General features: G+C 47.9%; 1 protein-coding gene across 1 annotated transcript in view; it reads right to left on the bottom strand.

Moving 5' to 3' along the window:
• Nucleotides 1-311: 311 nt before the first annotated feature.
• CHMP4B (charged multivesicular body protein 4B) overlaps nucleotides 312-15,114 on the bottom strand; it is a 46,079-nt gene continuing 31,276 nt past the window's right edge. Inside the window, exons 2-5 of the mRNA XM_068524448.1 lie at nucleotides 5,429-5,606; nucleotides 3,593-3,707; nucleotides 2,417-2,543; nucleotides 312-1,185 (exon numbers count right to left, since the gene is read on the bottom strand). Of these exons, the coding sequence (XP_068380549.1) occupies nucleotides 1,121-1,185; nucleotides 2,417-2,543; nucleotides 3,593-3,707; nucleotides 5,429-5,606 (485 nt within the window). The 3' untranslated portion in view covers nucleotides 312-1,120. The remainder of the gene's footprint in view (nucleotides 1,186-2,416; nucleotides 2,544-3,592; nucleotides 3,708-5,428; nucleotides 5,607-15,114) is intronic.

Here is a 15,114-nt window from a genome sequence, read left to right on the forward strand (position 1 = left end):
GTCTGTTGTCCTGCTGGCATTGCCCATGGATGCTGACGGAGAACTAGGGAAGACCCTGGAGCCACACAAGAACCAACTCACTCCTGAACTATGCCCAGAGGGTCCCCAAGCAAGGTGAAGGTCACAGATCCATGGCTTCTGGAACCTAAACACATTTCTAGTAAGACACACTCTGCTCTTGGTTCAAATTGTTGATACACATCATGCTCAAGTCTTCCATGTTTCTACAGACTCCACTGGATACCACGCTGGCCTGGAAAGGGCCAACCCCCAAAGCAAACGACAGACTGATTAAACACAATGGCAAAGTATGAAAATTAATCAAGGTATTTAATAGACGGTGCAAACCATAACTTCATCTGAATATAAATGTATGCACATGTTTCCAATGAGTTATCTCTCAGTTATCACAAACAGCAACAAGGACCTTATTTAGAGCTATGTTAGAAAAATGTATAGCTGGAATTTAACTCTAACAATCTCACACGCTCTCAAAAGAACACCAGCCATTTCAAATCAGTGTCACAAACTCCAAAAAGACCAGACGAGTGGGAGAGAGGAGTGGGACAGAGTGGGAAACACAGGGGCCCGTACACACGTGATGGACAGAAATACAGCTCTTGAGGAAACCAAAATCAGATGCATTATTACAACCAAGGACAAGGAAAAGCCTATGGCTTTAAAAAAATGACTCTTCTGTCAGTACCATACAAGTCTTACAAAGAGATGTGCGACAAGTCAGCTGACATAAAAGGACAGAGGCTGCATTTTCAGATCATTTCAACTGCAAACGGTCGACCCTTTCCGTTGAGGCTCAGCAGTGGAGTTAGCGTAGTCCAGAAGCTCAATGTTGGATTTGCAAATACAGTTTATTTTACAGAAATTCAACATTATAAACAGCAGGCACCTCCCAGCCCCCCACCCCCCTCCCCCCAACCCGTACCGCTGGGTGCAGACCATGCTATGCAGAGTGAGCAGTGATGCAGCCCTACTGCTTTGCAGGGAGATTCGAGAGCGACGGAACCTGCCTGCACCACGGCCTGCCTGCCCCACACACGCACGTGCCTGCCCGCCTCACAGGCCACCAGAGTCTGTCTGGGCCCAGCCCGCGCTGGACCAGTTAAATGGATCCAGCCCAGTTCTCCAATTCCTTCATGTCGTCGTCTTCCTCTTCCTTCTTCTTGGCTGTGTGAAGAGAGGAAAAGCTGTTTAGTTTAGGAAGGCTGGCTGCAGTGTTCGCCACACACTCTGGCTGGATGCCAGGGCTGCGCTACACTGCGTCTACAGAACAGCCCCGCCCCTGCAGCCAGCCTCACCTCCAGGCTATCAGCAGACTGCTTCTCTGCGCCTAAAAGCTGCAACATGCAACTCCAGATAACCAGGCACACCTTCCCCAGCACCTCCCCTCCCCCCACACCGGAGCCAGACAAAGCGGGGAGAACTCTACACTGAGAGTCCATCAGGCTCCATGCGTGGCCTCAGTCCCAGAGCATGCAAGGTGGGGGAGAGCGGGAAGGACCCCGGAAGAGCTCTAATCCCCGCCCGCCACCCCCTTCCACCTCAAGGGCTTGAGCCACCTCTATACACTGCCGGCAGCTTGCTGGACAGCCTCCGGACCCCCTCTGCCCACACCCCATCCCGGGCAGCGGACTCGACTAGAGGGGCCACTTCCCCCTGATGTGTGGAAGAGTGAGGTGACACACCTGGTCACACCCTGCTCCCTGGCCTCTCCCTCCATGCCAAATCAAGCAGCTTCACCTTTTCTAGAAGCTCTGTGTGGAATACTTCTACCCAAGGGTGAAACAGTGCGGGGCGGCGGGTGGTGTGGGCAAGGAAGAAGGAAGTGAAGGTTTTATAGAACCAGGTTTCTAAAAAAGCCAAAGCTGTTTCCTTCCTACCGTGGCAACCTCTGAGGCCCCGGCTTTTACAGGTGTGCACAGCACGGGGTACTAGATGGGGAGCAAGAGCTGTCAAACTCTCCCCTTGTTTGGTGACACAGCGAAAGTCATTCTACAATAATGGTTCTCAACTGGCTGTGACCCGCCCCACCCCCCAACATCTGGCAAAAGCCGGTGACATTTTTGGTTGTCAAAACCTGGGGAGGGGGATGCTACTGGCATCTAGTGGGTAGAGGCCATGGGTGCTGCTAGACATCCACAGAGCACGGGACAGGGCCCCCCTCCCAGTCCCCACCCAAAGAACGGTCTGGCTATGTCAACAGTGCCAAGGTTAAGAAACCCTGCTCTACAGAGAAACTAGGAAAGAGCAGGTGACACTGTCTTTAGAGCTGTCACAACAGATCCTATCTGGTTCTCAACTCTGGGCAACTCAGGACCCAAACTGAAGCCAACCAACCACAAGATTAACCACCACGTGGGTCATGGGTATGTCATGACTGTGGCTAAGAAGTACTCACTGGGTTTTGATGGTAGGGATATAGAGGGAACATTTGGTAGAGGGACTGTTTCCGGTCCACTGATTTCCAGCAAATTCTTGTCTAGTTCCTCCTGTTCTAGTTCTTCTAATTCTGCCATGAGCTCATCCTGGTAAAAGCAAACACAAAAATGAGAGACAACCTGGGAATCCCAGCCCCTCCAGGGGTACCTCTTAGCTGATGGCTCAGGGGACGGCTCATTTTTTAAAAGCCCCACAGCCCCTCTGAGAAGGTCAGAGGGGAGATGAACTCCAGGTCCACACTCTGTGACTCAAACATCCTAAACATACTTCTACCGGTGAACGTAACACACTACGAGCTATTATTGCTGTCTACATCTGGGGTCCCTGCACCAGGCGGTGAGCATCCTGAGAAAAGGGATTGTATTTTATCATTCCCATTTCTTTATCTCAGAACTGGGCGCACTGAGTGAATGTTCAGGAATGTCTGCTGAATTGAAATAAACTTGACTAGTCCCTCAAACTCCAGTCTGAAAACATGAAAACCCTGGTGCTGGAAGCCAAGGGTAAGAGCCACAGGCTGTTTCCTCAGCTATACAGTGGGAATCAGCACAAAGAATTAGGTTTGATGAAGACAGCCTGACCTTCAGTGGACTCAAGTCTAAGGCAGAATGAGGTACAGGGCCTGTAACTGTATTTTAAAAACCTAACAGACCCAACGTTCTAATTGCCACAGCAGAAATTGGTAGGTGGCCAAGTTCCAGATGGATCCTTCAGGGGGGATCAGGTATAAATGTTCCTTCTTTGGCTTCACCTTTATCTCACATCAGAGTGGTCTGAGGGCAAATCCTGTAAACTTCTCCAGGGCATGGTGACCTCAGCTGCCCCAGCTCTGAGCCCAGGACTCACCACGGAAAGGTGCAGGTAACTACTTGTTGAAAACAATACTGACCTGAAGTCTGCTGAGGGGTCCCAACAAAGGTTCCTTTACTCCACCTAAGCTCCCCAAACAGTGAAAGCAGCCCTCAAAACCCAGAATTAGGGAGGGTTAATACCATGTCTATGTTCAAGTCTCTGGAGGGACGAGAACTGGTGATTTCCAAACCACATATTCCTTGCCAGAGAGGCTTCAAGAGCACATCAGAGGCAGCCCAGAAATCATCTGTGAAGCCTGTGTGATCTGCATGAAACCACTCACCTCGTCAAACTCTTCTCCAAACCCTACAGGTTTTGAAATAGCTGTTGAAATCTCTTCTGCAAGTTCCTGCTGGTCAGCAATGTCCTGCATTAACTCATCAACTTTATCGATGTCCCTTTAAATGAAACAGACAGATGTCATGTCAGACAGTCTGTGTAAAGAGGGCCTGGGAGGCAGAAGCAGAAGCCCCGCTCCCCGCAATCTGCTGCCCAGCCCCAGCCCCACAATTACTCCCTCTGAGGAATTCCTTTTTTGTCTTTACTTTGTCTTCCTCCTCCTCTTTAAAATAGAGGATCACAGAATCAAGAAGATGGAAGCATCCTCAGACATCGCCTAGTCCAACACCCTAAGGAAATAAGGCTTGGCGGAGTCAGGTGCCATTGTCAGGGTCTCTCATGCAAGCTGGTAAACACGTTAGATGAGACCCTGGGACTTGAACTCCTGGGCCAGTAGCTCTTCAAGCCCAAGGGCAACTCTGCACCAGGGGAGGTAAAATCACAAATCATAAAACAGAGCCACGCCATTTGACAGGCCCTTCCCATCTACACAGATCCACTTATGGCTCCTCTACTAGGCCCCAAAGGAAAAGCAAACAATGCAGAATTATTTTCTATACACTGTCAATCATATAAACTTACAATTAATCAATGTAATATACACATGTATACTTCAAGGCATGCACAGTATTCACTGAGACGTGCTGTGCGCCAGGCATCTTGGAGAACATGGACATGAAGCAGACATGGGCCTCACTCAGGAAGCTCAGTCCAGTGAACATCCCCTCAGACGATAGCTCAGTTATTTGAAGGCTACTTTTCCTGCAATCCCACACTTCTAGAACAGGGATCAGCAAACTTTTTCTGTAAAGGGCCAAACAGTAAATATTTTAGAATTTGTGGGCCATACGATCTCTGTCACAAAAATTCAACCCTGCCATGTGCCACAAAAGCAGCCACAGACAATATGTATTAATGGACACAACTGTGTTTCAATAAAATTTTATTTACAAAAATTGGCAGCAGGCCCACAGGCTGCATTTGGCCAGTCCCTGTTCTACAGCGCGGCTGAGTACCCAAAGGAAGCAAAAAAGTGCTCCAAGCACCCCCAAATATACGATGCCAAGTTCAAGCACTAAAACAAATGCAGAATTTTGTTCTGTTTGGGAGAGGTCCTCATTTGGAGCCTAGTGTTACCCTGGCCTTTAATTACAAATATAACAAGCTCGGTTATCTAGTTTCTTAGGCCACTGTATATGAGAAGTAGCCACATAAAGGAAGGAATGCTGAGGTCAAGAACACTGTCAACATGATAGCCAAAGCCCAAGAGCAAGGGGGGAGGCAGAAAATTCCATCAAAAACAGACCTAAGAAGAGAGGGAGTTAAAGCCCTCAAATGTACCACATTTTTCAGGACCCCTGACAGCATGAGGCGAAAGTCACGGGCATTGATTCTAATCCCAGTTCTATCCAAGTTTACACAAACCCAGGGCAAGTCACCTCCCCTCCCTGGGACAAACTTCCCCACCTTGATGATCAGAGGCTTGGGTGAGAGAACCTTCTAAGGACCTTTCCAGCTTGAAACTCTATATTCATCCCAATAACCCTGAATTACTCAGAAAACACTGTTTCATTCCATGAGATCTGCTTCCGAGGGCAGCAGGGCACATAATCCATTTTAGAAGGAGTTCCAAAAAAGAATGCAAATTAAAACAAACTCAGGTGCTTGAATGGATAAGTCAAGGGGTCTGCCCAAGGCCATGGCCCGGGACTGAGGCACTCCAGGGCCAGCACTGCCCTTCCACATGGGTGCCCCCCTCCACCAGTGGGTGACCACGTACATGTTGTCGTGGGCAGCCTTCATGGCTTTGGCGGCATAGCCCATGTTCTTGAGCACCTCGGTGTTGGTGTTAGCATTCTCCAGGGCCTCTCGCTGGAACTCGATGGTTGACAGTGTGCCATCGATCTGTGCCAGCTGCTTTTCATACCTCTTCTTGCGCTTCAGTGCCTGGAGGGCAGCTGCACAGGGGGAAGAAAACAGGTTCAGAGAGCCCAGACACAGGGCAATGTCCTAGAGTTCACTGAGTCTTCTCCCTAACTGTGATGGATGCACTTCAGTTTCTGCTTCCACTATAACAGAGGGCTAATAATCTCTCCTACACAAAAAGCACATTCAGTTTTCTAAGGAAACTATATAAGGGACTTCCCTGGTGGCACAGTGGTTAAGAATCCACCTGCCAATGCAGGGGACACGGGTTCGATCCCTGGTCCGGGAAGATCCCATATGCCACAGAGCAACTAAGCCCACTCACCACAACTACTGAAGCCCGTGTACTCTAGGGCCCACGTGCCGCAACTACTGAGCCCACATGCTGTAACTACTGAAGCCCGTGTGCCTAGAGCCCGTGCTCTGCAACAAGAGAAGCCACCGCAATGAGAAGCCCGTGCACCGCAACGAAGAGTAGCCCCTTCTCGCCACAACTGAAAAAAACCCGTGCGCAGCAACAAAGACCCAATGCAGCGAAAAATAAATTGTAAAAAAAAGAAAATTATACAAAATTCACAGACTTCAAAATGCAGCCAGGCACATAAGCAAAAGTTCACACTCTTTGGTAACCGCACACACACAAATCAAAGCATGGAGGGCACCCAGAAAAAGAATGTGCTTGGAAGTCAAATTGCCTTAGGTTCAAACCCCAGCTCTCAGACTTGGTGAGCTACTTAGCCTCCCTGATAGGTTCACTGTGAATGAGATAACATAACAGAAACACTTAGCACAACATTAAACATAGTGCACACCCAAAAAACCAGCAGCTCTAATTATTATAAAGCAGCTTTGAAGTATCATTTTATGTCAACTAAATTACAAAATAATAAATAACGACTATAGCAAATACTGGATCATTGGGGGTTAAAATGCTATCTCACACACAGCCGACAACTGTAAATTGTTATAATGTTTCTGAAAAGTAACATGGCAACACACAGCAACAGCCATAATATTGTTCCTGCCCTCTGACCCAGTAATTTCCTTCTGGAAATGTATTCAACAAAAGCAAAAAGCCCCATGCCTGAAGATGATAACTACAGCATTCCCTATCATAGAAAGCACAGCACAAGTGAAATAAAGACAGAACTCCCTGTCAGGGACTAATCTAGAGTCTGACCATTTGGTCAAATCAATGCCATCATCACTCTCAGCCTCCTGGTGTGTTAAGGCTATAGGAGATAATCTTGTTTTAAGGTTCAGTCAGGGCAAGCAATTTGATCAAGATGAGTTGGTAGCAGAGCAAGGGCCAAACCACATCTCCCGAGTCAAAACCCAGGCTCCCCTCCCCTTACTATTTTAGTTCCCCTCTTTACACTGAAAAGCATCTTTAGCACACATCTTAGCTGGGCATCAAAGCCAGGAAGGAGGCTCTGCACAGAATCAAGCAGAAGGAATGGGCTGCCGGCACCTGCCTTGGCCTGGACAGCACTAGCCTCACATACATATGTAGACACATATGCACCCATGCACTCGTGCCCCCCAGCTCCATACCAAAGCCACCTCCTGCAGGCTGTAGGCAACAGTCAATCACCTCCCCAACAGGGCTGTGGTTTCTCCATATGTCACCTGAACAGGTCACGTACTCCTTCCACTAAAACTCCCTGTTAGCCTAGGATAGCACCCTGAGAATCATTTGTCAAGGGAATAGGGCCTTGGCTTGCATGTAAGCAGTCCATAGTTCCTTTAAAAGCAGCAGACAAGGGCTTCCCTGGTGGTGCAGTGGTTAAGAATCCGCCTGCCCTGAATGCAGGGGACACGGGTTCGAGCCCTGGGCTGGGAAGATCCCACATGCCACGGAGCAACGAAGCCTGTGTGCCACAACTACTGAGCCTGCACTCTAGAGCCCACGAACCACATCTACTGAAGCCCGTGCGCCTAGAGCCCGTGCCCCGCAACAAGTGAAGCCACCGCAATGAGAAGCCCATGAAGCCCGTGCACCACAATGAAGAGTAGCCCCTGCTCACCATAACTAGAGAAAGCTCGCGCGCAGCAATGAAGACCTGATGCAGAAATAAATAAATAAATAAATTTAAAAATAAAAGCAGCAGACAAAAACCACCAGGAAAATTCCTCCAGCCAAAGGATAAAGCAGGCTAAAGAAACACTGCTAAAAATCTGAAGAACAATGAAATGTGCCTCATTAAAAGCTGAAAAACCATTCAACCTGCTATCTCCCTCATTCTGGTATGAATGGCCAGATGGCCTATGACTCCAAAAAATCCAACCTGCAGACACACCCAGGGGTCCCCAAGACCCTTTACTGAACATCTTCACCTTCTGCTAGTATTAAGCCATGCCTGCCAGGTAAGTACCTCACAACAGCGACCCTTTAAGGTAGAAATGACCACCCTTCTTAGCAGATGAGGAAACAGGTTCAGAGAGGTTCTGTAACTCAGGTTACCAGGTGGTAGGCAGCAGAGAGGGGATTAAGCCAGGTATGGAACTCCAAAGTCCATGGGCTGCCATGCTAACTGTTATGCCTCCCAATGAATGAAAAAGACAGGACCCTGCCCTGGAGGCACCATCCAGTGCAGCAGGGAGCGTCCAGGGAACTGTGGCATCACAGAAGAGGGAGTACATATTCAACCATGCCATTCCTTTGCTTAAGAACCCACAACAGCTCCCTCTGCCCACAGGACAAAGCCTCCACGTGGTTTAATGTGGCCTGCAAGGCCCCACGGGAGGCAAGGGACTGGGATTCTCACCACAAGCCTGGTTCCGGGAGCCCCAGCACCAGTTCCAAATCCCTTTGCCATTGACCGTCATGGCACAGGGAAGGCATCCGGGGAGAGTCCTGGTATGCAAATGCTCAGGGCCTGGGGCTGCTTCCTCCTGACTTCGCTGAGACTGTGTTGCTTTTCCACAGAAACCGACTTAGTCACACCCTAATCAACAAGAGATTCTCAAGCCTTCTGAGGCCAATGTCCCACACTTACTCCTTTCCCAGGTCCTCCTCAGCCTCCCCTAACACCCACAGCATAGCCCAGCCTATAACAACTTGTTCACCAGTCAAGATTCAATAGGTGTTCTGAGCGCCAGCTGCATGATAAGCAAGCAGGGCGGCTGCTGCAGTCTTGCCCGCCTCCTCATTCAATCCTCCCGCATGGTCCAGGGGCACAGATCCCAGATCCACACCAACAAGACTGGGGATCAGAAAGGTGGAGTGGGGACTTCCCTGGTGGCGCAGTGGTTAAGAATCCGCCTGCCAATGCAGGGGACACAGGTTCGAGCCCTGGTCCAGGAAGATCCCACATGCCGCAGAGCAACTAAACCCGTGTGCCACAACTACTAAGCCTGTGCTCTAGAGTCCGAGAGCCACGACTAACTGAGCCCACGCGCCGCAACTACTGAAGCCCACGTGCCTAGAGCCCATGCTCCGCAACAAGAGAAGCCACTGCAATGAGAAGCCCATGCACTGCAACGAAGAGTAGCCCCCGCTAGCCGCAACTAGAGAAAGCCCTCGAGCAGCAATCAAGACCCAACGCAGTCAAAAGTAAATACATAAAATAAACAAATTAAAAAAAAAAAGAAAGGTGGAGTGGCTCATCCCGCTGTTATGAGAGGAGGGGAAGGCTCAACCACTAGTCTGTATAAACCCCCAGGCCTCTGCTCTTCCCACATGGGCTCGGGATGATGGCAAGTGACACTGGGACAGTTCTCAAGAACGAACAACAAGATGACATTTGCCTTGCTTCTCAGTGTCCTGAGTGTAGCGGGAGCCTTGATTTTATACAGTTAGCTATGTTCTGATTTTTAAAACCATTCCTTGCCTGTTAACATCATAGGTTTAGAACAGCTTTAACTTTTGCTTGAGTACATTTTCAATTGGCAGTGACTCCTTGCATGCCAATCTGGCATTTCTCTGATCTATACCCCACTGCTAAAATCCCCCAAGCAATAAATTATCTGGAAGCAAACACCCAAACATACCAGGGAGGTAAGCAAGAGTCCCCCATGAATGAAGTAATGTTTATATTATTCATCTTTACAAACCATCATCCAGCACAATGACTGGTACACAGCAAGTGCTTAATATATATTAAACTGAATCTCCAATTTCACCTGTTTTTTTAAGTTTTCCATATACTCTGCAGGGCTCCTCATGTGGGGTACACCCATATTTTATCTCCTGTGTACCTCTTACTCAATGGAGAAAAGATAACATCTCATTGAAACACTGGCTAAAACAGTCATTGGGCAGCATTCTTTCCCTGCATTCGTCCTGGTCCATAAAACAGGAATTTTTGCAAGGGCCCACCCTTCCCCTGTATGCTCGCCATGAGGTGTGCCCTGTCTGAGGGGAGGAAAAGGTTCTGAGTGAACAGCCTGGCCCTCCAGGGCTCCCCTTCCTGCCTGCAGGGTTCACACGGTCTCTTCCCCTCCTTGCAGTGAACTCTCCAGGACCGCTTCTGGCAGAGACAGTCCATTTGTTTACCCCAATCTAAATCCTGTGTGTATTTCTCAGCTAGTTGAGAACCCCAAAGTGAAAGGGTATGTGATTCGTTTCCCCCTTTCCATACATGGTTCATGAGTAGAGTAACCCTGAAATTAGACATGGGGTCAGCCTTTGGGCTGCGAGAATATGTGTAAACATATTCAGAGCCCTTGAACCACCCCGTATCTTACAAACATGTGGCACACTGGTGAAGTATAACTTAGGGCAAGCTAAATGCGTAAAAATGCCTCTCTTCCTGGAGACTATTCCACTTCAAGTAAACAGCCCCCATCCCTATCTTATTGCTGACCACAAAAATTTGCTTCTGTATATAGCCAAAGCCTAAAGGGCCAGACCCAATGTTTTTCAAAAATATGTGCTAGCTCTTAGTATCTTGCCTTACACTTCTCCAAATTCCTGATGGTTGGTTTAAAAAAACAAGTACTGAGTTCTCAATACAAGGTTTAAAAAAAATGTCATCATGTGAGGTGATGCATGTTAACTGAATGTATTTTGATAATCATTTCACAATATATACATACATTAAATCATTACGCTGTACACCTAAAAATAATATAATGTTATATGTCAATTATATCTCAATAAAACTGGTGGGGGGAATGGAAAAAAAATAAAAACAAGTACTGGGTTAACAAGGAGTTCATCTAAACCAAATATTCAAAGAAGGTGTCCAAAGAAATCCCTTTTCTGCCAAAGAACCCGCCACCACCCCTCTACCCGCCACCTTCCCCCCCCCCCCACCCCCGCTGTATCATTCATAAACACAATGCTTTAACAACTGAAATCTAACCCAGGCCAACAGAAGTTTAAAAGGTTGCTTTTAGATGGAAAAAAATAGTCCTTGGAATCTCCATATTTAATTACGCCTTTGCTGGTTCCAAGAGAGTAATTACAGCAGCAATTACAGAATCTAATAACCAGCTTTATTGGCTCTGAAAGCTGAAGCAAAAACAACTCCAACCATGTTGAAATAAACATTGGTCTCCAGACAGTTGCTTCATTAGAAACTCTAACAGCTATTTGAAGAAAAAATACAGAAGAGATACCCTAAGAAGCAGAGAGACCAGTGGAAAAGACATTCACCCAGGACCAGAAACTCCTTCTGCAAGGCATCTGGTAGTGACTGGTACAGAAACCATTTTCAAAGAATGCATCAGTTCGGTACAACTAGGTAGGACATTCCTTTTTCCTCGGCAAAGGCAGACTTAAGACTTATCTTTGAAGAGTTGCTGAGGAGGGCAAGTTTGCCTGCCCTGATCTGGGGGCATTCAGAATAGAGGCCATCAGCCCAGGGCATCTCAACAGATGCGAAGATCTCATAACTGTACACTAACGACTAACACATTGAGATTCAGGCATTGGGGAGAAGGAGGGTCCAGTAATATCCTCTCACTGAATGAATGAAGATGTCTAGAGTCCTTTCAAAGACTCAAGATTCTACATCTGAATTCATGCAGCAGAAGGTCCAAGGGCTGGGAGAGGAGGAGAGCGCTGGTTCTTTCCCACTCTCAGCATGAACTACATAGAAAACACAAACACACTCCAGGGGACACCTACCCACAAATGCAACGCTAAGTGAGAATTCGGAAGAACCTTCAGCAGCTTGGTCACGGCAGAGCTACTGGAGGGCAGGGAGCCGGTGAAGCTGAGGGAGCCCTGCTTTGCCCACCTCCAGCAATCAGTCAGATGCTCCTTGCTCACTGTGCCCATGAATAAACCTCAGATGTTCAGTGTGCCCTCAGCCAGGAGAACCACACCTGGCCCTCAAGCCACTAGTCGCTTTGCTGGGGTCACCTGTCATCTGCCCTGTGTATGGGCAAGAAAAGACCTAAAGTCAAAACTACAAAGTTCACCACCAATGTCAAAGAAGCCCATCCTCCTGCAGGGACGGTTATCAGTAAGCATCCCTGCACCACATGGCACTGGATGTCCTGCCAAACCCTGACCAAATGAGAGTTACATACTTGGCATCAAAGGCAGAGGGGGCTTGAAGGACTCTCGGAGATCCCGAAGTCCAACCCATCTCATTAGAAACTGAGAAAAAATGATGCCCAGAAAAGGTGACAAGGCCTGCAAGGATCCCGCAGTGAGTTAGAGGAAGAATCAGGACTAGAACCCAGGTCTGCAGCCCAGGGCTCTTTCTACCACCTCAACTCTGTTACCTACAAATTAAGTCGCTATAAATAAATCAATAGTTCCCCCTGCATAAGGAAAACAGTCTCCTAATGCTCTTTCATCCAATCATAAACTCTGCCTTTTGCAAACCCCATTTAAAAGCTCCCGCTGGGATTTCCCTGGTGGTGCAGTGGTTAAGAATCCACCTGCCAATGCAGGGGACACGGGTTCGATCCCTGGTCCGGGAAGATCCCACATGCCGCGGAGCAACTAAGCCCGTGCACCACAACTACTGAGCCTGCGCTCTAGAGCCCATGAGCCACAACTACTGAGCCCTCGGCACCACAACTACTGAAGCTCGTGCGCCTAGAGCCCCTGCTCCGCAAAAAGAGAAGCCACCACAATGAGAAGCCCCTGGACCGCAACAAAGAGTAGCCCCCGCTCACCACAACTAGAGAAAGCCCGTGCGCAGCAATGAAGACCCAACGCAGCCAAAAATAAATAAAAAATAAAAATAAAATAAAATAAAAGCTCATGCTAACACATCAAAGAACCGGAAAGCTACCTGATATGCTCTCCTAAGTCCCCATTTAGAAGAAAAAGAAAAACGAACGGAAAAGAGCTGCTGGTCTGCCTGGTTCCAAAGGACTCTCCCCAGAATGGGTGCTGCTGGTCCTGCCTGTAGTTTCAGAAGGCGGGGGCAGGACTGGGCTCTCATTTCTCTACCTTGTATAAAGGTGCCAGGAACCTACAGAAAGGTCTCCAAAACCAAAATGCCCAGACAGAGTCGATTTTGTGTTCATCGTCACTCAGTGTCCCAGGCTCACCTGTGGAAAAGAGGGTCTCATCCTACCAAAGCCTTAGAATGCTGTCCCTGACACTGCTGTGTTTATTCCCCCACAGCTGGAGAGTTCAGGCTAGAGGTGCAGACAGCATTTTTCAGAGCAGCCTCCTTCTCTGTGTTGTATCTCCCAGTTCCCCTAATTTGCTCTCCATGGCCTGGAGCTAATACACTCCATTTAGCAATGATAAAATAAGTACTTGTGTATGACCAGGAAAGCAGAGCCTGAAACCCTGGCTGACTTCATCAGCAAACACACAGGGAGTATAGTACTCCCTGCGAGGGAAGATTCTAGAGAGAAAGAAAAAAGCCCCTTAACTGTTTAACATGGACAGAGATGAAAGAAATAAGCCCCACTCAATTAACAATCTAACAAACTGCTTCAAAATCATTTAAACAGCAAACAGAAAGTATGTTCTGTAAAGAAAGGTAAAGGCAAGATAAGACACAGTCAAATAAGCTTAGGAAATGCAGGGTCACATCAAATTACAATGGTCATTTACGGAGTCCAGTTGTCCAGCTGTGAGTTTCAGCTGCACTAGCAAGTGAACCCTAAGCAAATTACTTAACCTCACTAATCCTCAGGTAATAATAAAACCCACCTCATAGTTACTGTGAGGATTAAAATGAGACATGTATGTGAAGCTCCTGGCACTGGGCCAGACATGCATACGTGTTCAGTTCATGTTGGTCATTGGTAGTACTACCTGCAGGACTTCTCAGAGCCTATTTTAGTAGAAAAAGAACCAATAGCACTACGACTCCCCATGCCACCACCACCCCCAAAACAGCTTGGGAAAAAACAATTTAAAACCACCTTGATTATGTACCCAACACAAGCTCCATCAACCTCTGTCCTGGTTGACTTGTACCAGCACTGGGGCACAGAGAAAAGAGCACAGGGCTTGGTGTCAGAATCCTGGCCCTGGGTCACACTGGCCTGGGGTAAATTATTTCACCTCTTCATCAAATGGAAAATGGGAGTGATATAGCTACCCCAAGGACAGGTGAGAAAGATAATGTCTGAAAATACTCGATAAACGTGAGTATTTTCCTTTTCTGCCTCTCTCTTTCCTTGCCCGTGTCTGACATTCTCTCTGAGGAGCTCTGTATCTTCCTGTCCCTCCCCCAGCCCAGTGTGTCCCTCCAAGAAAGAGTATACAGCTGAGGCACAGTGGAGAGAAATATATAACAACAGCTAACACCTATGGGGGGCTTCTTGGATGCCAGGCACCATGGCTTGTGCTTTATGTGCTCACTGGTCCCCAAAAAAAATCCTACCCTACGTGGTACTGCAGTGTCCCATCTCAAGATGGGGAAATTGAGGTTCAAAGAGTTTATCGCCTGCCCAAGTCATACAGTTAAGCAGTGGCAAGCATGGGATCAGTGCCAGGCTGCCTACCTGTAAAGTGCATGTTCTTGCTCCATGAAGGAACGTCTACCCTGCACCAGCTGGCCTGCTTCTGCCTGAGTCTGGGCTTCTGAGAGCCTCTGTGCTTCCCCACCCAACAGATTCTACAGGCCAGCAGTCTAGCACCAAAGGCATCCAAGGGGCAGCTCAGTCTGCCCAGAAACTCAAGTAATCGGTAATCCATGAGAGTAGGCAGTAAAAGCCTCTGACTAACAACAACAACAACAAAATTCTAGTGGATTTTAAATTGGTTAGACGTACACGTGATAAAATCCAACCATTTAATCAACCCCTCTGCATTTGGGATGACAATTCTACATAGTTAGGGAGTTTGTAGGGAGGCTTTTGTTCTTGTTTTAAAGAATAAATGTCTTCTTTCCTCATGCTTGCCCTATCTCTTCCCTAGACCACAAGCTTCTTAAGGTTCTCAAGAGCCGAACAGCACTGAGATAGGGAAGGGGGGGTATTCCAGAAAGTCCAGCGTTGCCCTGTCATTTCTTCTGAGGCCAGTGGGCTGGGCCCTCTGTCCTCTCTCCCTGTAATGGCCTCCAGATCTTTTCCAAGACCTAAAATGACCTCCCCACTGTATTCTAGAAGACCCAGAGACCACAGCTACAAGAACTTGGTAAGGTTTCTCAAACTCCTGTCACTTGT

This window comes from Eschrichtius robustus, chromosome 16 (genome assembly GCF_028021215.1).
Source record: "Eschrichtius robustus isolate mEscRob2 chromosome 16, mEscRob2.pri, whole genome shotgun sequence".
NCBI lineage: Eukaryota > Metazoa > Chordata > Mammalia > Artiodactyla > Eschrichtiidae > Eschrichtius > Eschrichtius robustus.